This window comes from Rana temporaria, chromosome 5, assembly GCF_905171775.1.
Source record: "Rana temporaria chromosome 5, aRanTem1.1, whole genome shotgun sequence".
Lineage (NCBI taxonomy): Eukaryota > Metazoa > Chordata > Amphibia > Anura > Ranidae > Rana > Rana temporaria.
In genome coordinates, this window is record NC_053493.1 from 124,845,262 (window position 1) to 124,872,004 (window position 26,743).

The following is a 26,743-nucleotide window of genomic DNA, read 5'->3' on the forward strand; positions in this document are numbered from 1 at the left end:
TCAGGTATATCATAATGCATGAATTGGTAACAATTGTACATAACATCCTTTGTATTTCTTGTTATTTATAACAGTGAATACAACATCTGATCTTTATTTTCTATTGTCTGAGAAAGTATGCAAGTCTTCTTTTCTGGTTGATGACAGTCACAATTACCAGTAAATTTTTTTATCGTTAGTGGCTATAGCAGCCACTAGCAATAATCGCAATATATAATCCGACAGGCTGGTTGTACCCAAGTTGATCGATTGATCAACTTGTTACATTCAGCCTGCCTATTAACAGTTCGAATCTCGGCTGTTTCCTGCTGATACAGCCAAGATACAAACCATGTATAGCTGGCCTGAAGGACACCCCCAGATCTTCCACACCATCATGCAGTGATTTCCCTCATCCTTGGGCTCATCTGAAGACTTTTAAAGTACTATACAAATGTCTGGTTATAATATATCATTTATGGAATAGAAAATCCCTCAAGGGTTTTTTTAGCAGCAAAATGTATATTTTACTTGAGTAGCAATCGATTTTTGTAAAAGTTTGTTTATTATATCAAAAAGTACTTTATAAATACATGAGAGTAGATCCACAACTCATCAACAATAGACAAAACAAACAACACATGTTACAAAAAACCCATTGTATTATCGTAGTGGTTCACATGATAATCCTACGCATTTCGACCTGTCTAATTATTCCCCAAAATCTTCTTCTGGGGAATATTTGTCTATGCGAAAAAGAGAAATACAGATTATATTTTAGATAAACCAACTTTTTATATTATATATATATGTTCCATTGTGAAAAAAAATGTGTATAATGAAATGTATTACGTGAAGATAATTTATTTCATTTTAGTATAATATTTTTTATTTGTTTTTTATTAGATTCAATTCATCTATATACATATAGTAATTCTTCCTGTGATATGTACATTAATTTCATGAATAAACAATAAATAATTAAATAATATAATTTTATGGGAGAGTTAGTATATACAATAAATATTTAAACTGACACAATTATATAAACATTAACAAGCCATACTTTTGTCTGCTGTTGGCATTCTAACTCGATAGGTTATTTTGTTTAAAACAAATTCTTCAGGAATTTAAAAAAACAAACACTAAGGTTGTCATGTTGTATCACAGGTGCTCTCTCACCCATCCCCCACCCCATTCCTCGGAGCAGTCCAACAGAGAGGTGATTTCTTGTAAGTTCTGTAGAGATGGGGATCGCCGAGGGGAAGGAGGATAGTGCACGGATGCTTTAGGATCATCGAGGCTTGATGCTTTTATTTAAAGAACAACAACTTCTATGGCTGTAGAACATAGTTCTCCCATCAGAAATTGTAGATATACACTGTTTTATTCACAATGGAACATATATATATATAATATAAAAAGTTGGTTTATCTAAAATATAATCTGTATTTCTCTTTTTCACATAGACAAATATTACCCTGAAGAAAACCAATAATTAGAAAGGTCAAAATGCGTAGGAGTATCATGTGAAACTCTATGATAATACAATGGGTTCTATGTGACATGTGTTGTTTGTTTTTTTCTATTATTGATGGGTTGAGGTTTCTATGTCAAGGCCAGGATTGTTTTTTACAACTCTCATGTATTTATAAAATACTTTTTGAGATAATAAACCAACTTTTACAAAAATTGATTGCTACTCAAATAAAATATACTTTTTGCTGCTAAAAAAAACCCTTGAGGGATTTTCTATAGCTCATTTACCTATTAAATGTAATCCTCTCACAGCAAACAAACCTTCTGAAGAAGACCAACAGAGAAGTGATTTATTGTAAGTTCTGTAGAGATGGGGATCGCCCGAGGGGCGGGTCGAAATGCATCAAGGATTTATGTACCTACCAACATTGGTTTACCCTTAAAATGTTGTGTGATAAATTGTGTTTGCATCCCATATATTGTTTTTTTAGCTTCATGTACCAGAGCTCATATTTTAGCTGTCAAATGTCTATTTGTCACAGTATCTTCAATAAAGCATAATTTTATCAATTCCATCTACTTAGTTTCTTCTAATTTCTGCTACCGTGAAAACCCCCAGTAAGGGACATTTTCCTGTTGCATCAATCAGGGTGTGCAGCACCATTTTTCTTTCTCCCACAAGTGTCTTTCCCTCTATTATAAAAAATACATATTATGCTATTAGAGTAAAATGGCAGCATATATACAATTAAAGCGGGGGTACACCCAAACTTTTTGTTTTAACATTACATCCAGCATACTAAGCATACTAAGGACATTTACTGTATGCAGGTCATTTTTTTTCTCCATACATACCGTTATATTGTCATTTTGTCCAGGGCTTCCGGGTTGTGATGACTGCGGGACTGGGTGTTCCTATCCTTGGATTACATGATTGACGGCTTGTGAAACAGTTCCCCTGTCGCACAACGCGTGTCACCAGATTTTGGAAATAGCCAAGCTGCGAGTCGGCACTATATGGCGCCTGCGCCCCGCCATGTAGAGCTGACTGCGCAGGCGCCGTATAGTGCCGACTCGCAGCTCGGCTATTTCCAGAAATCTGGTGATGCGCGTTGTGCGACAGGGGAACTGTTTCACAAGCCGTCAATCATGTAATCCAAGGATAGGAACGCCCAGTCCCGCAGTCATCAGAACCCTGAGGCAGGGATAGGAACGCCCAGTCCTGCAGTCATCAGAACCCGGAAGCCCTGGACAAAATCAGAATATAACAGTATGTAAGGAGAAAAAAAAAAGACCGGCACACAGTAAATGTCCTTAGTATTCTGGCTCTAATGTTAGAAATTTGTTTTTAGGGTGAACCCCGCTTTAATTATGATTGTTTCTTTTTAAGAATGATGCAATAATAAATTAGCTTGAGATGCCAGTAAACAAAAAAAAAAAAACTCACAGCAAAGTTGCAATTTGTTTTTTGTTTTTCTGAATTCCAGATCAAAATTTACTTTGAAACATCATTAATTGTAAAAGAATAATGATAATAATAATAATAATATTAATAATAATAATAATACACAACTAGTAGTTTCTAATAAGGAAGGTAGACATGGTCAGAACTGGGAACATCTAAAAGTATTGATATGTGCTAGACCTAAAATCACATACACACCGTTCAAGTGAACCTCTGTCTAGCCTACTGCACATTTGGGATTTAACTGTGTGAATAAAAGACAAAGCCATATTTTATAGCAGAAATCTCTTTTTGTTCTCCTGTATAATAAAAAATAGCTTTACAATAAAGTAGAAACATTTCAATTGCCATACACTGTAACACAAATTTATGAATGATAAAACTTTAAGATTAGATTGCCAAAAAGAATATAAAAAATATACACCAAATAGTGAAAAAATGATAAAAGCACACTTTTACATCTTTGCGGTGCATTAATGCATAAACACATTGACGCAAGTTAGCCCGCTCAAAATAATTGGGCTACCAATGCCCCTTAATGTGCTTAAAATTGAATTTTTTTTTCTAACACAACACATCTCAACACACTACCATATGGCAATGCAGATGTGTTGTCCTAGGGTGTTGGAGTGCCAATCAAAATTAACAAGGATTTATGAAAATAAAGTAGGTGTATTAACCACTTACCGACCGCCCACTGTATATGTACGTCCTGTTTTTAAAGCTGAATATCTCGTTAACGGCAGCAGCTGCTGCCACAACCGAGGTATCCAGCTTTACAGTGGGCGGCCGTGTAAATGATAATGGCGGTCTCCGCGGCGGATTCGCCGCGAGATCGCCGTTATCGGTGGCGGGAGAGGGGCCCCCTCTTCCGCGCCCTCCGCCGCTTACCGGAGCCGTCGGTAGCGGCGGAGGAGATCGGATGCTGCCGCCTTGTGTGTGAGGACTTGAGTGAGGGCAAGATGGCCCCCACCCGTCCTCATAGCTCTGCTGGGCAGAAGTGACGTCAAAACGTCAGTCCCGCCCAGCCTCTTAAAGAGACAATTTTTTTGTTGTCATTTTTTTAAATGACAAATTTTCCTTTTTTTTTTTTTTCTTGCATTGAAGTCTAAATATGAGATCTGAGGTCTTTTTGACCCCAGATTTCATATTTAAGAGGACCTGTCATGCTTTTTTCTATTACAAGGGATGTTTACATTCCTTGTAATAGGAATAAAAGTGATCTTTTTTTTTTTTTTTTTATTTCAGTGTAAAAAATAATAAAATTAATAAAAATAAATAAGAAAACAAAAACATTTTTTTTTTTTAAAGCGCCCCGTCCCGACGAGCTCGCGCGCAGAAGCAAACGCATACGTGAGTAGCTCCCGCATATGAAAACGGTATTCAAACCACACAAGTGAGGTATCGCCGCGATCGTTAGAGCAAGAGCAATAATTATAGCCCTAGATCTACTCTGTAGCTCAAAAAATGCAACCTATAGAATTTTTTAAACGTCGCCTATCGAGATTTTTAAGGGTAAAAGTTTGACATCATGCCACGAGCGGGCACAATTTTAAAGCGTGACATGTTGGGTATCATTTTACTCGGCGTAACATTATCTTTCACAATATATAAAAAAATTGGGCCAAATTTATTGTTGTCTTATTTTTTAATTCAAAAAAGTGATTTTTTTCCAAAAAAAGTGCGCTTGTAAGACCGCTGCGCAAATACGGTGTGAAAAAAAGTATTGCGATGACCGCCATTTTATTCTCTAGGGTGTTAGAAAAAAAATATATATAATTTTTGGGGGTTTTAAGTAATTTTCTAGCAAAAAAAACTGTTTTAGTCTTGTAAATGCTGAATCTGAAAAACAGGCTCGGGGCTTAAGTGGTTAAAAAAAGTGCAGTTCAGTATTTAAAAAAATGCATAGTTGTCTAGCTGAGAATAAAATATACACATAAGCATACTGCCCAAAACCAAGAGTTCTGTACGTGCAAAAATTCAGTTATTTATGATTGGCAGGCACAGCCATTTCAGCAATTTTAAGTACACAAAGTAAGGTCACTAGATCACAGTTTACTATTCAGATATCTTGCAGCCTTTTGAAAGGACAGCCAAAGGTCCCCTATTTTCTTAACTTCCACAGCTTAGCTGACAGAATTTTTCTTTAGGCATTATGCATAATACCAGCATTTAGTCCTGTGACCATGAATTATAAATCACTTTGGTTACAATGTACTAGTCACTTCATTTAATAATTTCTGCTTTAATAACACCTCAGAAGTCTATATTGTTTTTTTTTCTATCACACTTTCATAATATCTTACTTCTCCTTTGCTATAATATTTTAAATTAGCAGTGGAAGTGGAATAAAGTAAACCACTTCCCGCCCACCATATAACAAAATGACGGACGCAAAGTGGTTAAATTATCCTGACTGGACGTCATATGATAAGCCGCGTCTTTGACCCTGGTAAAGAGCCTCTGACGTAGTCTCTTTACCATGTGATCAGATGTGTCCAATCAAAGCTGATTACAGTGTAAACAGTAAGAGCCGTTCATCAGCCTTTCTTCCACTCACACTGACAGACGCGAGTAGAGGAGAGCCGATCGACTGCTCTCATGACAGGGGGCATCTGTGCTGATAATTAGCGCATTGATTATCAGTGCAGACCCATAGAGGAAAGGGTCCACCATGGATGCCCACTGGATACCACAAGGTGAGCCCACTAGGGATGTCAATCAGTGCCAATCATTGCTAATTAGAATGGCACTCTATGCCCATCAGTGATTGCCTGTCAGTGTCTCCTGTTCAGTGCTGCCTATCAATGCCATCTATCAGTGCCACCCATCAGTGTCCATCAGTGCCACCCATTAGTGCCCATCAGTGCTGCCTATAAATTCCCACCAGTGCAACCTATTAGTGCCATCTATAAGTGCCCATCTGTGCACCTTCCAGGGTCCATCAGTGCTGCCTATGAGTACCCATCAGTACCACCTATCAGTGCCCATCAGTGTTGCATATCAGTTCCCATCAGTGCCACCTATAAATGCCCACCAGTGCCACCTATTAGTGCCATCTATAAGTGCCCATCAGTGCCACCTTTGAGTACCCATCAGTGCCACCTATCAGTGCCCATCTGTGCTGCAAATCAGTGCCACCTATCAGTGCCCATAAGTGCTGCTTATCAGTGCCACCTATCAGTGCCCATCAGTGCTGCAAATCAGTGCCTCATCATCAGTGCCCATCAGTGCCAACTCATCAGTGCCAATAAGTACTTCCTTGTCAGTCCCACCTCATCAGTGCTCATCAGAGAAGAAGAAAACATACTTATTTACAAATATTTGTAACAGAAACAAAGAAAAACTTTTTTTTTTTTTACTTTTCGTTCTTTTTTTATTTGGAGCGCAAAAAATAAAAACCCCAGTAGTGATCAAATACTGCTCAAATACTGATCAAAAGAATTCTCTATTTGTGGAGAAAATTAATAAAAAAATTGTTTTGGGTACAGTGTTGCATGACCGTGCAGTTGTCATTCAAAATGTGACAGCGCTGAAAGCTGAAAATTGCACTGTGCAGGAAGGAGATGAAAGTGCCCTGTATTGAAGTGGTTAAACAATAAATTAATAATATAAATATATATTTTTGAATGCTTTGATTTGAGGGAATGTGCCAAGATTTAGGCTATGCTGTCATGAGTGATAATGTTGTATTACAGGCAGTCCGAGTTACAAACAACCGAGTTACGAACGACTCCTACTGACGAACCCTCCTCAATGCTGGCCACTTGTGCTCCATGCTGGTCCTGGATACCTCCGGGCAGCTAGCTTGCAGCACCGGACACATCCCACACTGCAGTACATGTACTGCATGGCCAAAAGAGCCCCAGATAACATAAATGCATGCACAGAAAAGACCGGAACATCCCACATCCCTGTACAGGCTGAAGTTACACTTAAAAATGCACTGTTCCTACTTACACACAAATTCCACATAAGAACAAACTTACAGTCCCCATTGCATTTGTTACTGCCTGTAGCAGGAATAGGCCCATTGAAGTCTATTAGAAAACGTGGCTGCATTGACACTTGTCTTAATGTGACAATCATATGGGTAAGCAGCACTGAATGCACACTGTCTATACAATGTATAGAGCCACTCTCCTACACCCACATGCCTGTCATATTATAATAAGTTTCTGTGTCTATGCAGCCATGCATCCTAATAGACTTCAATGGGCTGCCTGCATGCAGCAACTGTAAGTTATAAACGCTGCAAAAAACACCCTTTTCATAGTATATGGGCATCATCTGCCACGTGAAGGTCTTAAAACCCAAATCCAGCACTGTCCTCCACAGGCTCACGCCCTGCAAGCCAGCATCTTTTTTCAGTTTTCTTCCCAATTAATTGAAGCTCAGTCATTCAATTCACTTCCTGTAAGTCCAGGGCAACAATAATCTGCCCTCAGGGGTTATCATCAGGCCATTTTGGGTTTACAGCAGAATTCTGCACAGAGCAGGGCTACATCATTACACTCACTGCAGCATTTGGGACATGCTCACTGCCAGAGGAATAATAGAAGGAGGAGGACTTGTAATGTCACAAGAACTCTATACCCAAAGCCCAATGCCTAATTAGGGAAAAGCTATGTATGAACAGGGGGTGCTCCGACGTTCAGAAAGGGACAGATAACAGTTGACAAGGGGAGCTGAAGTTGGGCTTTAAAGCTAGGTGTTGCTATTTCTTATTAAATTTTGAAATAAGTTTCAATCTCAATGGCTTCATACTTGTTTTGGGTCAGTTATACTGTAAGTTGTAAAAAAAGACTGATGGTTCTAGAGCTAACATCTTCAAAAACACTTTGGCAATTATAATGCCCATGTTGCTATCTGGTTGAGCTGTGCATGGTAGCTAATCAGATTGTAACTTCAGCTTGTTCAATAACTCTTTGACAAAAAAAATGGAAGCTGATTGGTTTATATGCAGAGCTGCACCAAATTTTGCACTCTCCAGTTTCAGTAAATTTCCGCATTTATGTGATCATTATAAATGATCTTAGGATTCCATGTTTGGAGAACTATATGGCCAGAACCTTGACCACTATCTGCTTAACCCAGCAGTCATTAATATAGACGCAGTATTACTACCAACACAAAAATAAAATATATGGCTGTACTTAGAAGGTCTGAACAAAGCCATTGTCCTTATTCAACAAACCAGGAGGCACGCATTAAGCACAGAGTACTAACCCAAGGCAGCCAATTTTCACTCACTTTTTAGAAGCTAAACCAGTACAGATGGAAAAGGATTGGCTGCTAGAGTTAAATTAAAACACATATTTAAAAATCTGAATATTAGATAGAAGTGCTGTTGTTTTGAGGACTCACCTCTCCATCTCTAGGCCACGGCCTTCCATTTTGTGTGTATTTGCTCTGATTTTGCCTCTTTTTCTGCCCTCCATCTGCAAATTTACACAGTAAAGGCTCCGGTGGAGCTGCAACGACAAGACAACAGGATATATCGTTAAAATCCTCTACAAGACATGATCCTGCCAGCAGTTCTCTGCCTCCTGCACAGCTCAAACCTTTTAAAGACGGATATCTTCTAGTTAAGATGTTTTACTTTTTCTAGCCTGAGATTCTGGCAGATTTTGTACAAGAGTTTGAAAAAAACAGTAAGAAGATAAAATCTTAAGAGAGATATGATGTTTTGAAGAAACCAAACAGTGGGAAAATAGCAAAATAAATAGCAGATTTGTACACAGTACTTTCTGGGCACCTGCACTATAACTGTGATACCGTTTTGTGATAATCAGCTTCAAAGCAAGGGAGCTGATTTTTTGCTTCCTCTTTTCTCTGAGTACATATCCCTACATGATAACTTGAATTAATTCTGCATAAGAAAATGTTTACTGAAAAATTCTGAAGGTTGGGTCCAAGGAATGCAAAAAATCTAACTGCAGGCTGCATGCCAGGGATGTTGCTAGGGTTTTAGAGAACTGTGTGATTTCTAGACACCTATCAGAGAACACAATGAGGAAATGCCTGAAGACTAGAGCACAGTAAGTCATGACTAGATTATAAATTCAGTATAAAAAAAATCCAGCTGCATTCGAGGGGAATCCCTCCTCTTGGGGATTTCCCTTAAACCCAGCTTGAAATTTGTTTTCAAACCAGAAGCTCAGCTCTTGTGCACATTGCTGGATTGAGTGGGAGCTCAGGTGAGTATTAGAGGGGCTGGGGGGCCGCTGCAAGCAAGAGGGTTTTTTATCTTCATGCATATAATGCACAAAGGTAAGAAACCTTGAGCCTTTAAAACCACTTTAAAATGTTATACATGCAAAACATATCTAAGCCTTGAAGCCTACACGCCATAGCCACTCTGCTTGCATGGACTAATGGACGCCTGTCTTTTATAATGCCTAATACAAAAAAAAGAAATACCAAGAGCTATTGTTGACTCTAACATATGAAGTGCTATCAACTGTATTAATCCAAAAATGTAGTTGGTGTTAGGAGTCCAAGCACTTAAAGTGGTTGAAAACCCTCCCCCACAACTATATCCCATGCAAATAAGCATAACCCTAATGAACACTGCTTGTAGATGTTTCCTTACTTGCTTGGTATTGTTGTAATCCATTTTGTTCTTTAGAATGACGTCACTGGAGCATGCCCATATCTCCCCAGATTTACAGTACACTCTGTGTGCTTGTCTGTCTATTATCAGGACTCCCTGTGGCACAACACTCAAATCCCATGGGATTGCAGAATCATTCAGACTTTCCTCCTACACCCCATTTGACTGTGTGATATCACATGGAGTGTAAACATGGGCATCGGCCTGCATTACTGCAGTCTTATCATCTGAAGCTAATAAGACTGACATAGGCAAACACTAGATAATCGGCACAAGTAAATACTATGAAATAAAACAAGTCGGCTATGAGCAGGGAAGCAGGGTTGCCATAGAAACGTTGGATCGAGAGGGAGACTTGGTTAACAGTACAGAAATGGTGGGCCGCGCATGCGCGATCGGGTGGTTGTGCGCGAGCATCCTGTCACGGCTGGGTCAGGTGATGCGGAATTAAGCTCCCGCCGCACACCTGATTGGGGCATGCATTTAAGGCATTGTGTGATAGCCTCACTCCATGGCACTACCTCCATCTGTGGACTCCCTTACCCAGACAATCCTTGTTTTATTTTGGACGTGGTATGTACATATTGCCCTTGTTTGGCATTAGCTTTGATAGGACAGGGAGTTCTGATTGTTTTATCTGTGATATCTCTGTTTCCACAGACGGCTTATAACCTACCCCCCTTTTCTGACACTTGTTGTGCTCTAAACCCCAGGGTTGTTTCTATAAAGAAGCTTGATTTGATGAGCCCTTTCTTATGAATCATTGTATTCGCGGCTTAACCAACGGCGTTATTATCTACATCACCCATCACTATTTTCTAGGTGAGAGCACACACATAATTAGCTGTCATCATCCACTATGTTCCGTTTTTTATGTAACCTAATTCTTATTATTTCTTAGATGGCAATTTTATACCACTAAAGCACACTCTAAGGTCATATTTGAAGGTTCCAGCCACATACCATAATTAAATTATCCTCAGTTCTCAAACATTTAACGCTTCCAAACATGGTAGGTATGTGCCCTATACTGCACACTTCCTTGCATATGGGTTAATCCATTTGTTTATATATATACACACACAGTTAATTTTCATTCTCTTACACAGTCCAGGTGTAGTATGCCTTCTTTCTGTTGGTTCCCATCTCTAGTAAACAGATATCTATGCTTTTGGATACTATATCTTTACCTCTGAACTACCTGGCACGCTCCCACATCTGGCTTGTTGTGCAGTTTGCATGCAGTCTTCGCGAAACATGTAGAGCATAAAACATTGTTACAATATAGTTTAGTCACACATGATCGATGTGACGTGTGCTGACATCTTTGTCCAGTTTTAGAGAGCTTTTAGTCGCCACTGTAGTCATCCTGCAGTTTTTATATATTGTTTTTTTCCACTTTTTTAATGAATTATGTATTGAATTGTTAATTAAATTATTGTTTGCTTTCATGTAATTGGTGCCTAAAAATTTATTTTTTTCCACTTTCAACATTTGATCAACAGTACAGGAAGGGCTCCATGTAAGGGCGGAAATACTCTACCGTTGACTCAGAAAACAATACTTAAGATGGCGCTGCCTTAACCCTGGAAACAAGTTTTTTTAAAGTTTCTTTAACCAATTAAGGATCGACTCACGATGATATACGTCGACAGAATGGCACGGCTGGGCATAAGGGTGTACAGGTACGTCCCCTTTAAGATGCTAGCCATGAACCACGCAAACGCTGGCGGCATGCTCGCGTCCCGGTCCGGAGCTGCGTGACCGTGCCCACAGACCCGATAGCCGCCAGTGTCCCTCGATCGGGTCAAAGAGCTGAAGAATGGGGAGAGGTAAGTGTAAACACACATCTCCCCGTTCTTCCTAGTGATCAGTCTGTTCCCTGTCATCAGGAACAGCGATCAGTGATGTGTCTTGCCAAACTACACCCCCTAACAGTTACAAGCACTCCCTAGGACAAACTTCAGCGCCCCCTACAGGTTAACCCCTTCACTGCCAGTGTAATTTTTACAGTAATCAGTGAATTTTTATAGCACTGATCACTGTAAAAATGACAATGTACCAAAATGGTGTAAAAAGTGTTCGATTGGCGCCATAACTAGTAAAAAAATATTATTAAAAATGACATACAATAGTCCCCTATTTGGTAGAAGCTATAAATGTGTCGTAAACCAATCAATAAATGCTTATTGCAGATTTTTTTACCAAAAATATGTAGAAGAATACGTATCGGACTAAACTGTGGGAAAAAAAATTATATATTTTTTGGGGATATTTATTATAGCAAAAAGTTAAAAATATAAAACATTTTCAAAATTGTCGCTCTATTTTTGTTTATAGCACAAAAAATAAAAACCGCAGAGGTGATCAAATACCACCAAAAGAAAGCTTTACATGTTGGAAAAAAAGGACGCCAAATTTGTTTGGGAGCCACGTCGCACGACTGCGCAATTGTCAGTTAAAGCGACGGAGTGCCGAATCGCAAAAAGTGGCCTGGTTCTTCGACCAGCAAAATGGTCCGGGGCTGAAGTGGTTAAACAGTAAGTAATATGCGATTTGGGCTGGCTTAAAGTGGCTATAGTTTTATAATTTCTTAATATAATGGACTTAAATGAAAAGAAGCATCAGACTGTTATGCCTCGTACACACAACCATTTTTCTCGTCGGGAAAAAAAACAATGTTTTTCCCGACATGATTTCTCTCCAGCCTGACTTGCATACACACGTTCATGCAAAAAAACGTCCCACCAAAGTGTGGTGACGTACAACACGTACAACGGGACTATAAAGGGGAAGTTCCTTTCAAATGGTGCAACCCTTTGGGCTGCTTTTGGGATGCATACTTGATTCTGAGCATGCACGTTTTTTCCCCCTCGGAAAAGCATACACACAACCATTTTTCGCGACGAGAAAAAACCTGACGGGAAACACGACGAGAAAAAAGAGAGCTGGTTTCAATTTTTTCGCAGCAATATTTTCGTCGAGAAAACTGCTAGGGAGCATACACACAACCGGTTTTCACGACCAATATAAAAAATGGCAGTTTTCTCGTCATGAAAACCGGTCGTGTGTACAAGGCATGAGAGTTTACTTCCTCTTTAAAGGACTAGTTCACTTTTATAATGCCTGGAATACCACATAGGAATGCATGGGCCAATAATAAAAGGACCTTGCAGGGACAATTTCTGGGAAAAAAAAGCTGTGGGGATTTAGTAAAGGGCAAGTTCACAAAAAGTGAAATGTTTGCATTTATTTCTATTAGTAAACTAAAACTTACTTCTCATGTGTACAATTGTAACCCAAAAAATATTCTCTTTAATTAAAGAGTAACTCAACTCTTGTGGAGAAAAAACAATCCCCTCTGGATGAGCAATGTACATTACATGGATTTTAGCAAATTTTGTTGCAAATTCCTACCTGTTTCTGCTCTAAAGGAATAGCTCTTTGTTAGATCTTGTGCAGGACTAATTCTGAACTGGAATGGCTAATTCAATACATGCAGCTGATGCACTTTCGACTTTCTAATGATAAAAATTGCAGTGTCGGCCTCTCTTTACAAGTGATTAACCTTTAGGAAGTATCTCACCAAAATAACATCTGTGTTGCAAAAGATGCCCAAAATTCGACTTGGGGACATTCTGTACACCAACTGTGAACAGAACAGCTCCAGGTTTCCATATTGCATTACATTTATGAAAAAATTGTTCAGCTGTATTACCCTCTTTCCAGAGTGTAAAATCAATGGTTCTGCTAAATGGAGAAACCAATAAAAAGACTAAGTTACATGGGGACACAGAAAAAAAAAACTTCTGTATTAATATTAGGACAGACTGCATCATATATAATTTTTGATTTTGCACATTTTGTTCCATTTTGAGTGCATGGACACATAGAAATCTTACAAAATCTAGTCCAGGTATGATTTTAGCAGAGTGAATGCTCATTTATTGCAATGGCTTACTAACATTTAAAAATCAATAATTTAGAGAAGGAAATCCTCATTAAATAAGGAAAAAGGTGTATAAGATTTGGATATACAGTATGTCACATCATGGTTTTTAAATATCTAACATCAGTCTTTAGTAGTTAAAATATTTTAAGAGCGCGGCTTGTGGCACAGAGGGGGTGAGGTGATCATGGTACAGACTAAAGCAGACAGTGCAGGAACACCCACCGGCAGCTACAGGAAAGCTGTTACTGCTAGAGCACCACAAAAGTATTTTGACACAAGTTCTTCTTCCTCCAACCATTCAACCTCTCTAACTAGTGAAAAATCTGAAGGTAAGTATCCTGGAGGTAATCGTCTATGTGTTCAACCTACTCCAAAATGGCAGAAAGGTATAGGATCTCCATCTTCTAGTAATGTTGAAAAAGAGAACCGTGTGCCTTCTGACAATGAGGAAGAAGCAGGAGGCAGTGGAATTGGTAAAGCACCAAAGAAATCGTGTCCATTGGTTGATGATGTTTCAGATGAAGACTGAATACAGTTTTTAATGTGTTTATATTTTTTCAGTTGCTTGTATATTTTTAAATAAAGTCCCTTTTTTTGGACCAAATTAATTAAATATTTTAATAATCCTAATTAGTAACATTTACATATGTGGTATATGCAATACACATTATATATGCAAGTGTCCACGTATACCAATACAATCATCATTAACACTCTTTTAATATCTACATATTTTCACAGAAAGATTATACAATGCATGTAATCAGTAAAGGCATAATAAAGGAAAGATGGTATGGTGGAAATGCTTCTCATTACTATAGTAAAGAAATTAACAAATTCATATAGAACAGATGTTCTTTGTTCTTGTGGTTAAAATAAAGGGGTTTTCATTGTAATATAGATTTCAGAAAAGGATGGGGGGGGTGTAGATTTTAAACAGTACATGATAAACCTAAATGTCACTGTCTCAAAAGAATATTTTCAGAATGATAAAATCCATAGGGAAATAGTTCATTATGAGGGCCACCTGTGTTTACATAACCTTTAAAGAATATGTGCAAATAATTTACATCCAACTACGTAAATACGTTCTATCCTGTAACAAAGGAAAGCATTAAATACCATTAAAAAAGGGAGCGAACATAAAAAAGCATGTATCGTCACCAGTTTAAAATAACTGCCAACATTTTTGTTACCACTTTGGGCAGATAATAAAAAAAAACATGATTTAAAGTCCAATTATATTCTTTGAAAAAATATACTTAAATACATATATTTGATTTCTAAAGCTGAACTCTAGTTAGAAGAAGCAAAAAAATGCAGCTGTTTATTCATTAAGACCTTTTTAATGTATTTTTTTTAAGTGTAAGTACCTTAATTTATCCTGGCATCAGCCTTTTGAAGTCCCTACAAAGCTCATAGTGGGGGAGGAAGAAGAAGTACACTGAGGCACTCAGATCTGTAGCAGTGCAAGGGGCATGAGTAACAGAGAGACTAACTCTTCAGGGTGATCCTTTCACAGTGTAGTATAACATAAATGTAAATTGAAACACCACACAACTACTCAAAATTTGAGATATGACTTTCATTAATTCCAGTAAGGGCCAGGGGGCATGTAAAAGAGTAGCCAACACAATTTATAGGCTTAAAATACCACCTTCATCACTGCTAGAAAAAAAACATAAAGACATCTTCAGATTTTTACAATATCAATACATTAGCCCCTTTTTAGGGTGTTAGTTAAAGAGGAAGTAGAGGGAAGCATGTGCACGGGTGCTGCCGGTCAATACACAGGCTAAGAAAGAAATGACTAGACATGTGCATTCGTTTTTGTCCGAAGAATTTTTGGTCTGAATTTCAGCTATTTTTCGTTATTGTTTTAACAAACGAAAACAAAAGTGCAGAATACGAAAACCGAAGGATCCAACGTAAACAAATGCTTTGTTTTCATTTTCGTCGGTCGAATGTGCCTAACCTTAACTCTATCAGTCCAAGATTATTCTACATAGAGAGAAAAGATTCGACATAGAGAGAAAAGATTTGACATTATAGAGAGAAAAGATTCAACATTATAGAGAGAAAAAATTCGACATTATAGAGAGAAAAGATTCGACATAGAGAGAAAAGATCGCTGCTGGAATTGGGTGGGGAAGTAAAATAAAAATAATGATGATGATGAATGTTATTGGCTGATTGTAACCAAAGAGGAGGAGCAGTAAAATAGCTAGAACTAACTTGACAATTCAACATGAACGATGAAGATTCGACAAAGCATCGAAAAACATACAAACATACAAACGTCGAATCTGTCATTGAAGGCTTAAGGTGTCTGTCGAATGTTCAAAGAAGATTCGACGGAGCATCTAAACTGTACTACTCCGCAATCGTACATTTCTGGTCAAATGCTCGGCCCATAGGCTATAAAAAAAATTCTAATGTTGGTTGACTCGTAATAATAATTAATAAATATAATTATTACTAGTCATACAACATTAGAATTCTTCTATAGCTTGTAGGCGGAACATTCGACCGAAAATGTACGATTCGAAATACAGTTTCGCTGCTCCTGCTTATTTGAACATTCGACAGACACCATAAGTATTCAATGGCAAATTCAACCTTAATTCATTTGGATTTTCAGACGAATGCAATTTCTAACGAAAAACTAAATGAAAAAAACGGATTTCGGGAGTAACTAAATTAATTAATTTTTCGGACGAAAACGAAATTCCGAAACAAAATATTTCAGTGAGCACATGTCTAGAAATGACACGGGTTGACATATCTTCAGAGCGCACAGTGACGTAATCTTCTGCATATACAGGCGCATGTTTAGGAGATATTTACAGTACCTATAGGTAAGCCTTATTATAGGTACAAACAATACATGGAAGTTTTATTCCTCTCTAAAACAAATTCCCTAGCTAATAGCATTTGCATAAAAGCAGAGGAAGGGGATTGAAAGGAGAACTGTAACTGAATATAAAACAGTAACAGCGAAATATTAATGCTTTTTTTGGACAGAAATACAAATACGTTCAGCAGGTAAACCTTTTTTCTAATCTTTATTTCATCTGTCTAGTTAGCTGTTTTCCTGAAATTTAGCTTTAAATCCACATCATTAAAATATCAATAAATGGTGTATTACATGCAGTTTCTACTCACTCAGTCACTATTGGATTAATTTTCTGTAAAAAAACTGGTTGATCCTGCAATTGCAGGATTTTCCAGAGCAGTGTTGGCAGCTAGGCACATGCTCAGTTTTCAGTGTACTTTTACCCTGATCGTTTCTTCCCTATCACATTTGAGAAGCCTATGTAACTATAAAGTCACACATGTGGGCATATACATGGGTGGTAAATGACAGTCCATTCCTTTCCTCCTCCTGCATGAAAACTAAACAGTTATATACAATAAGGGCTTGATATTGCATATTGATTGATGGAGGCTTTACCTCCCTGTTATTCTAAGACACAGGCTGGAGTAGAATGACACAGCCGGTGACTGGCAGAAATCTGCCCACACAATATTATTGCCAAAACTAATAAAGATTTGATTTTCCTGGCTTTTCCTGGCATTGTTTCACTGTAGGAAAGCTACGAAAGAGGTGGGTTATGTCACAGCTGTATATCAATTAGGATGATTACAGTACTATCATCCCCATACAGAAAAAGGAGGGATAATGTAAATTAAACAGTATGTGTTTAGTATCAATTAAGTTAAGTTATTAACCTCCCTGGCGGTATGATTCTGTCTGGAATTACGTACCAAAAGCGGTACAATTATTTTGCAAGGAAATTTGGCATTTTATACTGTTGGCCTGTAATTTTTAGAAATAACTCACTTAAATCTGACCAAGCAAGAGTCTTGTAGGCATCCCGGGTATGATTTTTTTTTAAAACAAAATTATAAATTATAATATAATAAATAATTATAAATAATTATAACAAATAATAATATAATTATAATAAAAATTATTCAATAATGTAATCAACTCAAAATCACTGAAATGTGCTCAGTTGCAGAATTGTCGCTGTCATTATTATTTTTTTTTTATGACGAATTTCCCCACAAATCGCTATCGCACAATTCTGCAAGTGATTATAATTTATTATCGCTGTTTTCTAGCTGATCTTAAACAATTTTTGACATAAAGGGACACTTTTGGACAATCTACAGTTTTTAGGCAGAAATGAAATTTTTGATTTTTATAAAAGTACATGTAGGGCACTGGGCAGACCACTAGGGACAAGGGGGGTGTGTATTTTTTACATACAGTACTGTAATCTATAAGATTACAGTATACTGTATATAAAGTGTTTGTTTACTTTTTTTAATTTGGCGCCGTTCTTCGCTCCCGTGCGTCGTAACGTCGCAGGGAACGGAGATCGGCGGCACACGGGGAGACTGTGAATCGAGCGAGGAGGTCCCGCTCGCTCACACAGCGGGTGGCATCGCTGGATCCAGGGACAAGGTGAGTAACTTGCCTGTGGATCCAGCGAGAAGGTAAGCCGCGCCGCTGCACACTCCACGTCCGAGCGTGACTCGGGGTTACCGATCCTAACATGAAAAACCAACCCCGAGTCAAGCTCGGGTTTACCGCCAGGGAGGTTAAGGTAAGTTGATAAAAGAGTCAGTCTTGTCACTATTAAAGCAAACAATGCTCCTGATTTGAGCATCATTTATGGTAATCAGAAAGTTTATGACATTCTAGCAATGCTAATGGACAATTGGAAGTTATTACAGGAAATTTTCATTAGAGGTGGATGCAATTTTTTATGGTGTGGACTAGGGGTGTGAACTGCCTGTGAGTACAAGGAGGGAGGGGGAGCAACTCCATCTCAGAGCTCCCCCTTCCCTTCATAGCCCTAAAGAGCCCATAGCCACTGTACCTCCTTCAGATTTCTTCAGTTCCCCACCATCCGATAGAGCCACACAGTGATTGCACCCCATAGAGATCCTCCCTAGCCTCCCAGCTCCTCTCCACTTCTTCATCCCACTGACACAGATAGCATGGAAGATTTTTTTCTTCCCACTGCCACCAACACAGATGCCTTTTGATTTTCACCAACACTGATGCAGGGTATTTTTACTTCCAGTGACACTACCAATGCAGGACATTTTTTTATTACTTCCAGCGGCACCCCTGATGCAGGGACATTCATGTTCCTTCTACTGATGACACAGACAAGGATAAAGAAATTGTTTTACTTTCAGTGACAACAGCGGAATTTTTTCTTCACTCTGATGCCAGGGCATTTCTTACTTCACCGCCATTTTTTTTAAAGTAGGGACAGTATGTGCAACGTTATCAAACACTTCAGTTCCCTGTGGTGTGTCATATTCTTTGGTACTATTTGAATGCATGCTGCAACCACAGGAAGGGTGTGGAACTCAATCTGGCATATTTTGTTTTGATGACCTTACCCTGGCACTAACCAGAATTCACCAGCAGTGCATGTCTGGTGAATGACAGATCTACTGCTTTATACGCATCTCCCTAAATGTACCCCTTTTTTTAGACTGCATTAAAGCTTTTTAGATTTTTAGAATATCATATGCAGTAAATGAAATCTTAAATGTATATCAGTATATTGTTGTACAATGTCAAAATGCTCAATTTATCTTTAATTCAAGAAAGATTGTTTTCCAGTTTAATTACAGTAAAACCTTGGTTTGCAAGCATAATTAATTCCAGAAACATGCTTGTAATCCAAAGTACTTGTATATCAAAGCATTTTTTACAGGGTATAAAAGAGAAGAGAGGCACCTCTAAGTGTAGCAATAAGTTCCTGAATGGTGTACCTTTATTAAATGTAACCATATTGCTACACTCAGGCCGCATACACATGGTCAATCCATCCGATGAGAATGGTCCGACGGACTGTTTTCATCGGTTCACCGCTGAAGCAGACCGATGGTCTGATGTGCATATACACCATCAGTTCAAAAACTGATCAGGTCAGAACGTGGTAACGTAAAACACACGATGTGCTGAAAAAAGTTCAATGCTTCCAAGCATGCGTCGACTTGATTCTGAGCATGTGCGGGTTTTGAACCGATGGTCAGCCGTCCATCGGTTCGATTTTAAAGCAAGTTCTCTAATTTTTGTCCGAAGGACAACAGACTGATGGGCCGTACACATGGTCAGTTTGGACCAATGAAACTGGACTTCAGGTCGTGTGTACGCGGCCTTAGAGGCGCCTCTCTTCTTTTTTATACTCATTTGTGACATGACACTACTTATATCAAGACATCGCTTGTATACCAAGGCAAAATGTATTAAAACATTTTGCTTGTCTTGAAAAACGCTCTTAAACCAAGGTTTTACTGTAGTTCCAAACCCATCATTAACATCACAACCATAATTTACAAGACAGATCCGAACAAACATCCTTTGACACAATATTTCCTAGTTCCTAAATTTAAAGAGCCCAAAGGGTGGGCATTACCATCACCAGCAAAATCAGTCTAGTGAGCACTGATACTCTTGTAGGAAGGTGTAGGCTGCAATTTTCCCCCATCCAGAAGGTGGCATTGTGCTGTTTTTTTCAAGCTAGCAGGAGCCTATTGAGTAATAATTGTTTCCAGCCATGGGTTACAGACAGCCATGTTGGGGAGAATGCCAATCCTACTGGATACCAAAGTCAAGTGAGATTTGGACAGTCATCTTGACTGAGAATTCAATAGTGTGGTAGTGGAATTCTGCATCATTCTGTGTGACAGCAGTATGGGAGTTGGATAGAGAGGGTGCCCCACTGGATCAGGAGAGAATAGGAGCAGCAAGGAGATGTACCTGACAAGGAACGCAAGAACGGGATTTCCCTACAGGGTACCTCTTCTGCCAACTGCCTGAAAAGTCTTCCACTGGCAGCCAGATATCTACAGGGCCTTTTGGGGATTGCAATACATCAAGGAAGTGCTGCTCTAGCATCTTGTAATCTGTAAGTGTATATCATAACACTGCTGGAAAACTGCCTTACTTAAACATTATTTTATCTGCCTGAAGAACTGTATACTGTACAACATATGTAGTACCATAACTGCCTTGTTTTTGCCTATTCAATTTCTACAACATAAAAACAGTCTTCAAATAACCACATTTGTGGTGATTCATCTCAATCTTCATGTACACTGATTAGGTACCACTGTCTTTGTGATATAATCTCACATTGTTCATCTAAATCTTCCAACAAAAATCATTATGTAACAGATTGGTATGGATTTTTCAGAAATATTAAAGAATAGTTCATTGACTTGTTTTTCCAAACAAGGCAGAAAAGACTGTGTTTTAGTACATTTGTATTACATAGATTAAAGAATAAGTATGCAGTTTTTTGGCCATATTTCTCATGTGGGTCACATGAGTGTACTTTTCTCTTCACTCCTCTGACCCAGATTCAGCTGATAGCAAGCAAAATTCCACTGTCAGCTGACCTCACAGGTCCAGTCCAGGCTCTGCAAGGATCCCAACCTTAATGTCGGGAATCACTCAGATGCCTGACCATCTAAAATCCACTGTAGGCTGACATCAAAAAGCCAGTCCAGGCTCTGCAAGGATCCCGATCTTAATGTTGGGAATAACCCAGATGCCTGACCAGCAGTTGTCTTAGCCACTCAGCAGGCTGCTAAGAGCCTGAGCCAGTCACTCCCGTCCCCTTCATGGCCCGTAACTCCATTGAACACTGGAGGGGCAGGGCACAAAGTGATGACTGACAGTCACAGCTCCCTGCTCCGAGAAGACCAAGAACTGAGTCACGTGATTACTTGGCTCTCAGTTTTAGACCCAGCAGGGGACAGATTCAGCATTGGATCGATTCTGCAGCTACATAGGTGAGTATAATTGTCTGTTTTTTTTTTTTACTTTTCCTTCAAGTAATTAATTTGCAGAATACGAGTGGAACTGCTGTGGTTACAGAAAATACAGCAACTGCCAGTTTCTTAAAGTCGAATTAGGCCAAACTAAGGCTCGCAATACACTTTTGTTGCTTGCTTCAGATTTCTCTGACAGTCCTTACAACAATTACCAATAACAAAAATCGGTGTGCAGAGTTTCCCAATGTATTGTGCCAATAATGATGACATCACTGTATTTATGTCTGGTAAAGCAGAATGTTTGAACTTGGTATGGATGGAGATAGGTATTTTGGGCTGCAAATAGTTGCTAAGTGGTTAGCACCTTCACCTAACAGCACTAGGGTTATTGGTTCAAATGCCAACTATGACACAACCTGCAAAGTTTGCATGTTCTCACTGTGCCGGTGCTGGTTTTCTATGGGTATTCCAGTTTCCTTCCACACTCTGAAGACATGCTGTAGGTAAATTAGCCCTAGAATTTGTATATATGAATATGAGTTAATAGGGATTGTAAGCTCCTTGAGGGTAGGGATTGATGTGAATGGACAATATTCAGTATATATAAAGGGATGCATAAATTGACAGTGGTATATAAGTACATATAATAAATAGTGGAAAAAGGTTACTGCGCTAATTCAAAAAAATTGTGTATATAAACAAAGCAGCAGCAAAAAATGTTATACAACATTAAACAAATAGACAAAAAGAAAAAGTTGCACTAATAAACGTGATACAGACTGCACTGAAGGCAGCACAACCAGTGCAGAAAAAAGAATGTGATAACAAACCAGTGATCTACACGTGATAAAAAAAATACAGGGAGTGCAGAATTATTAGGCAAATGAGTATTTTGACCACATCATCCTCTTTATGCATGTTGTCTTACTCCAAGCTGTATAGGCTCGAAAGCCTACTACCAATTAAGCATATTAGGTGATGTGCATCTCTGTAATGAGAAGGTGTGTGGTCTAATGACATCAACACCCTATATCAGGTGTGCATAATTATTAGTCAACTTCCTTTCCTTTGGCAAAATGGGTCAAAAGAAGGACTTGACAGGCTCAGAAAAGTCAAAAATAGTGAGATATCTTGCAGAGGGATGCAGCACTCTTAAAATTGCAAAGCTTCTGAAGCGTGATCATCGAACAATCAAGCGTTTCATTCAAAATAGTCAACAGGGTCGCAAGAAGCGTGTGGAAAAACTAAGGCGCAAAATAACTGCCCATGAACTGAGAAAAGTCAAGCGTGCAGCTGCCAAGATGCCACTTGCCACCAGTTTGGCCATATTTCAGAGCTGCAACATCACTGGAGTGCCCAAAAGCACAAGGTGTGCTATAGTCAGAGACATGGCCAAGGTAAGAAAGGCTGAAAGACGACCACCACTGAACAAGACACACAAGCTGAAACGTCAAGACTGGGCCAAGAAATATCTCAAGACTGATTTTTCTAAGGTTTTATGGACTGATGAAATGAGAGTGAGTCTTGATGGGCCAGATGGATGGGCCCGTGGCTGGATTGGTAAAGGGCAGAGAGCTCCAGTCCGACTCAGACGCCAGCAAGGTGGAGGTGGAGTACTGGTTTGGGCTGGTATCATCAAAGATGAGCTTGTGGGGCCTTTTCGGGTTGGGGATGGAGTCAAGCTCAACTCCCAGTCCTACTGCCAGTTTCTGGAAGACACCTTCTTCAAGCAGTGGTACAGGAAGAAGTCTGCATCCTTCAAGAAAAACATGATTTTCATGCAGGACAATGCTCCATCACACGCGTCCAAGTACTCCACCGCGTGGCTGGCAAGAAAGGGTATAAAAGAAGAAAAACTAATGACATGGCCTCCTTGTTCACCTGATCTGAACCCCATTGAGAACCTGTGGTCCATCATCAAATGTGAGATTTACAAGGAGGGAAAACAGTACACCTCTCTGAACAGTGTCTGGGAGGCTGTGGTTGCTGCTGCACGCAATGTTGATGGTGAACAGATCAAAACACTGACAGAATCCATGGATGGCAGGCTTTTGAGTGTCCTTGCAAAGAAAGGTGGCTATATTGGTCACTGATTTGTTTTTGTTTTGTTTTTGAATGTCATAAATGTCTATTTGTGAATGTTGAGATGTTATATTGGTTTCACTGGTAAAAATAAATAATTGAAATGGGTATATATTTTTTTTTGTTAAGTTGCCTAATAATTATGCACAGTAATAGTTACCTGCACACACAGATATCCCCCTAAAATAGCTAAAACTAAAAACAAACTAAAAACTACTTCCAAAAATATTCAGCTTTGATATTAATGAGTTTTTTGGGTTCATTGAGAACATGGTTGTTGTTCAATAATAAAATTAATCCTCAAAAATACAACTTGCCTAATAATTCTGCACTCCCTGTAAGTGTCCAAGGCAATCATAGACTTCATCACACTCATCACAAAAAAAAAAGTCCCAATAGAGAAATTAATCAATTCCAATGATCTCCCAAGTGCTTATTGGTCCACCATATCCAAAAAGGAGTGACGATGGAGACCTCCACCACAATCACATACTGCCTCTTACCGGAAGGCCGTGATCTCTTAATTATAGGAGATCATAAACGGCATATAACAGATGGTATCTTTATAGGTGTCTTCAGGGAAGGGACCATACGATATTGCCTCATATGTTATACCTGGTGAAAGCAGCCCACTTTCTAGTAAAGACTGTACATACCAACATTATGGAGAATGCCGAGTAGCTAATACTGTACACTCTTCACTTTTGTTTGGAGACATGTTGTGTATGGTAGTCTGCACTCAGAGCTCCCTCAGTTCCAAATACTTGTATCTTTTTCTGTCACCACATTTTCCTGTCTGCCTGCATAACTGCCATTTCTAGAAACCTGACATTCATGAAATAAATCAATATTATAGAGCTTCTAATATCAGAAGTTTCTGTATGACTGCCACTTTTAGAAGTTGCATTGGAGCAAGACTTTCATATAGATAGACTAAACACAGTGAAGATCCCTCAAGTTAAAGAGGCCTGAGGTCACAGGAGCAAGAAGTGGAGAATATTTCATCCTTTTACACAGTCATGCAGGAGAGAAAACGATGCGGTTTATGAATGTCATTTAAACCCAATATTTTACTAATTTCATGGACCATAGTTTACAGTCTGTTGGCTATGACTTGCCATACAGATGAAGTATTTTGTTTGATATCTCTTTGATGAGCTACAATAGTCTTCAGTGTGCTTATGACAAGCAGTCACAAGTGAACAATTTCATAATCTATACTATGGCAATGAATTCTCAGCAGTCACTTCAACCCGGCACTATTATGAAATTTATGGTATTCATAAATTGTATTTATGTAATTATAATTTCAAATCTGTAAAGGATCTTACCTGCAGTATATATATAATATATTTAAAGCCTAACTCCAAGAATTATCTTTTTAAACTTAGATCCAGCTTGGTTATAGCCAATGTTTCTTATATCACATTTAGAGGACCACTGGGGATGCATAAATCCACTGTAGTAACTTGTGTTACACACAGTAATTGTTGGTCCCTTCAATGTGCGGCTTGAGAAAACATGTCATATGTGTACTAAACACTGAGGGACGCTCCTTCAGTACCATACAATTTTTTTGGTGAATACAATACATTTTCCGATTTGATAAAGTGTATAGGGGAGTTGATGCTATATTCTCCTCCAATCAGACATTTTCTTGTATCCATTGAAAAAAAAAAAGATGCTTTCTGAATGTTAAAGGTGTTGAGCCAGCAACTCCCTGTGTTCAGTGTTCAAGCTACTACAATGATTGTCTAAAGTTCCAGTGTCCCTTCAGATAAGACATATGAAGAAATAGCTGTAACCAAGCTGAAGCAATGTAAGTTTAAAAGACAAAATAGTTCCTAGCGATTAGCTTTTAGCACACACAGCTTGATTGTGTACTCACTAGTCCATGGAGATACTGTTTGGAATGGATGGATAATGCCCCGCTTTAAAGCCTATCTTCAGGTTTTTTGTGAACTGTAAATAATAGTTTGTTTGAACCAAGCGTGTCCAAAAAAACTATTTCCTTTACTAGCACATACAGCTGCTGTGTGTGCCGTATAAACTGTAAGTAGAATTAGCTATATACATTATACAGTACTATTTTCTGAAAGCAGGATTGGAATTCCCTGTCCCATTCCCAGGCCAAAATCCAATTAGGTTAAGTACTGCTCAGCCATTCACAGGAGGCTTTGTATTTTAGGAATGAATATAGGACTTTCTCTGATTGGCTGAGGCGGAGATTGTAACATCATCTCCCTTCCTCTCCACCTCAGCCAATCAAAGGAAGCCTTGTAGTTATTAATAAAATACAGGCTTTTTTGAATGGTTGAGCAGTGCTCAGCCTGACTCTATCTTTTGCTTCAGAAGCAGGATGGGAGTTTCCCATTCTACTGCCCAAACACAGCACTACATTTTGGAAATAGCTAGTACTACATACAGTTTAAAATGTGCACAGCCAATTGCTGCATATCTAGTGAAAAAATTGTTTATTTGGACCAGCTGGGTCTGAACAAACTATTTAAACACTTCAGCCCTGGACCATATTGCTGGTCAAAGACCAGGCCACTTTTTGCAATTCGGCACTGCGTAGCTTTAACTGACAATTGCGCGGTTGTGCGACGTGGCTCCCAAACAAAATTGGTGTCCTTTTTTTCCTACAAATAGAGCTTTCTTTTGGTGGTATTTTATCACCTCTGCGGTTTTTAGTTTTTGCGCTATAAACAAAAATAGAGCGACAATTTTGAAAAAAAATTATATTTTTTACTTTTTGCTACAATAAATATCCCCCAAAAATATATAAAATAAAAAAATTTTCCTCAGTTTAAGCCGATACGCATTCTGCTACATATTTTTTGTTAAAAAATCGCAATAAGCATTTATTGATTGGTTTGCGCAAAAGTTATAGCGCTTACAAAATAGGGGATAGTTTTATGGCATTTTTATTAATATTTTTTTTTTATTAGTAATGGCGGCGATCAGCGATTTTTAACAGTACTGCGACATTATGGCGGACACTTTTGACACAGTTTTGGGACCATTGGCATTTTTATAGCGATCAGTGCTATAAAAATGCATTGATTACTATAAAAATGCCACTGGCAGGGAAGGGGTTAACACTAGGGGGCGAGGAAGGGGTTAAGTATGTTTCCTGGGTAAGTTCTAACTGAAGGGGTGGGTGGACTGACATGGGGAAATGACAAATCGCTGTTCATACATTGTATGAACAGACGATAGGTCATTACCCCCCCCCCCCCCACAGGACCGGGAGCTGTGTGTTTACACACACAGCTACTGGTTCCCGCTCTGTAACGAGCGATCATGGGTGCCCGGTGGTGATCGCGCCCGCCGGGCATGTGCATTGGCGTCA

General features: G+C 38.8%; 2 protein-coding genes across 4 annotated transcripts in view; one reads left to right on the plus strand and one right to left on the minus strand.

The window, feature by feature from the left end:
* RBMS3 (RNA binding motif single stranded interacting protein 3) overlaps positions 1 to 26,743 on the minus strand; it is an 827,636-nt gene that overhangs the window by 98,683 nt on the left and 702,210 nt on the right. For all 3 annotated transcript variants that reach the window (XM_040353091.1, XM_040353092.1, XM_040353093.1), the window contains exon 7: positions 8,291 to 8,397. In XM_040353091.1, the coding sequence (XP_040209025.1) occupies positions 8,291 to 8,397 (107 nt within the window). The remainder of the gene's footprint in view (positions 1 to 8,290; positions 8,398 to 26,743) is intronic.
* Positions 13,676 to 14,020, plus strand: LOC120940318 (PCNA-associated factor-like). Its single transcript, XM_040353094.1, has one exon. The coding sequence runs from the start codon at positions 13,676 to 13,678 to the stop codon at positions 14,018 to 14,020; it is 345 nt and encodes a 114-aa protein (XP_040209028.1).